We start from the raw sequence: 2,012 nt of genomic DNA, 5'->3' as shown, positions 1-2,012 counted from the left end.
AACGGGGGATTCTTGTCATACTCTCTCAGGCAACTAGATACAGTCTGCTCCCTCAAAGTCAAACAAAAGGGAGGGAGAAAACATAACAATGAGATATCTAAATTCCGCAGATACTTTTGGCTGTAAGCTTCATATTAAAAATGTTGTTTACTACAAAGTCAAATAACTTTAAAAGACAAAATGTCCATATCAGTCAAAGTGTTTTTAGTAAAATAAAGTTTAAGAATTTAAAATGGTCACATACTTTTCAAGTTAAATAATGCACAGTTGAAACCTAAAAGTTTAAAGTGCCGTTTAAGATAGCATTAAATATAAAACAAATAAAAGTAATTGAAGCATTAATGAATGACTAAAAAAAGTGTAAATACCCAAAAACAATAAAAACAAAGACTTGCTGAACTCAAACAGATATTTCCACTGAACCAAAAACAAGTATAAAAAAGTCTCATTGCTGCAACTGACAGGACACAGTTACATTAGTTACTTAATAAATGTTGGTTTGACTTGCTGTTTATAATGCATTATAATAAATAAATGCACATAGGATGAACAAATGAAGGTTATAGTCCACCTTGAATGAAATATTCCTACCCCTATGGTGAATAGGCTCTTGACTTTTGACCTCCAGGTTCCAAGGGTCAGCAGATGATCACCAACTGGGGCCCAGCAGCCTTTTCTGATGCAGAGCTCAGTCTGAGGCAGAAGAAATGGCAGGAGAAGAAGAATCAGACGACCCAGGCCCAGTAGAGCCCTTGTACGCCCTGAACCTTAAACCTGTGAATGTTTGTGATACGACATCTGGTGACGGGAAGGCCTTGTCTGGTAACTGGATCTTCAGTGGAGTCCAAATGCGAGATTTACCAGGACAATGTACTGTAAGGCATTTTAGGATTTGGAGGCATTTAGTAAACATTGACCTTTATACTTTTCAAACAAGTTTATCATTGCAGAAACTCAAGTCACATTTTCACATTATGAGGATTAAGTTCACAAATTCTAACAGGAATCCAACAAATGTACTAAGTAAAGAAGTGATAACACCAGAAAAATGATGCTGGAATAAAATAGGCTAGCTTTGTTGTTTAAATGTATTGATTGCCATGTGTTAAAGGAAAAAGCTCACTTTGGGTCATTAATATTGATTTTTAGCCCTAACAACCACCACAGATAACACAGTAATTTGTGCTACTGAACGTTGAGCCAACATCTACCTAGTGCTAATTCCTAGCATAACAATCCAGTATAATGTACAGGAATTGGTGAATTTTGAGATTGAAAGACGACTCCATCTAATTTAGACCATCAGGGCTCCTGTTTGATCAACGGCTACTTTTGACCAGTCGGACCTGTCCAATGTAAATTGCCTGAGTGGGTTTGAGGTTTAGAAGTTGGACCGCACCTTGAAGTTGTAGTATTTTTTTAAAAATTACTCAGTTAATGAAATGGCTACAAACTGTTCTTTGTTGCGCCCCCCCCCCCCCCCTAACTCTTTGTGACCATTTTACATGAAAGTACAAGGGATTTTTGTAAATATTTTAATGGTTTATGTTTTCCTTACTAATGTTACACTGTATGAAGGCAGCATCAGTTGCACCTGGGGGTGACATGTCTAATGTAAAGTCAATATTTAACAAAGTTGTGATATAAAAAAATTAAAGACGTTGAAAAAACATGTACAATTCACTAATAAAAGTGCTCCCCCTGTTTGTCTGACCTAGATCTACATCTGTCAAAAGAACAGGCTTTTAAACATTTCCTGCTTGTAAACACTGTCAGAAATAGGGCATTTAGCCAAAGTCTCACTCCAAACAAGAATGCTAACTGCAGAACATTTATACTGTGTTGTTGTACTGAACTCACCAGTGCCTTTGCTACTGTCATGAGTGAAAGTTATAATTTCTATTTGTTTTTATATGTAAAAAGCTAAAGACTGAATTATGGAATAAAACACATCTTAAACAACTATTGACTGTATTTGTCTTTAAATAAATAGATGTCACAGACAAAACATT

The 2,012-nt window shown here is 35.7% G+C and overlaps 1 protein-coding gene across 2 annotated transcripts in view; it reads left to right on the top strand.

The window, feature by feature from the left end:
- The window catches only part of swap70b (switching B cell complex subunit SWAP70b), a 53,719-nt gene extending 52,067 nt beyond the window's left edge, over positions 1 to 1,652 (top strand). For both annotated transcript variants that reach the window (XM_034879316.1, XM_034879315.1), the window contains one exon: positions 629 to 1,652. In XM_034879316.1, coding sequence (XP_034735207.1) covers positions 629 to 747 — 119 coding nt within the window. In that variant the 3' untranslated portion in view covers positions 748 to 1,652. The remainder of the gene's footprint in view (positions 1 to 628) is intronic.
- Positions 1,653 to 2,012: the final 360 nt, after the last annotated feature.

Source organism: Etheostoma cragini, chromosome 8, assembly GCF_013103735.1.
Source record: "Etheostoma cragini isolate CJK2018 chromosome 8, CSU_Ecrag_1.0, whole genome shotgun sequence".
Taxonomy (NCBI): domain Eukaryota; kingdom Metazoa; phylum Chordata; class Actinopteri; order Perciformes; family Percidae; genus Etheostoma; species Etheostoma cragini.
This window is presented reverse-complemented; position numbering and strand designations above follow the sequence as displayed.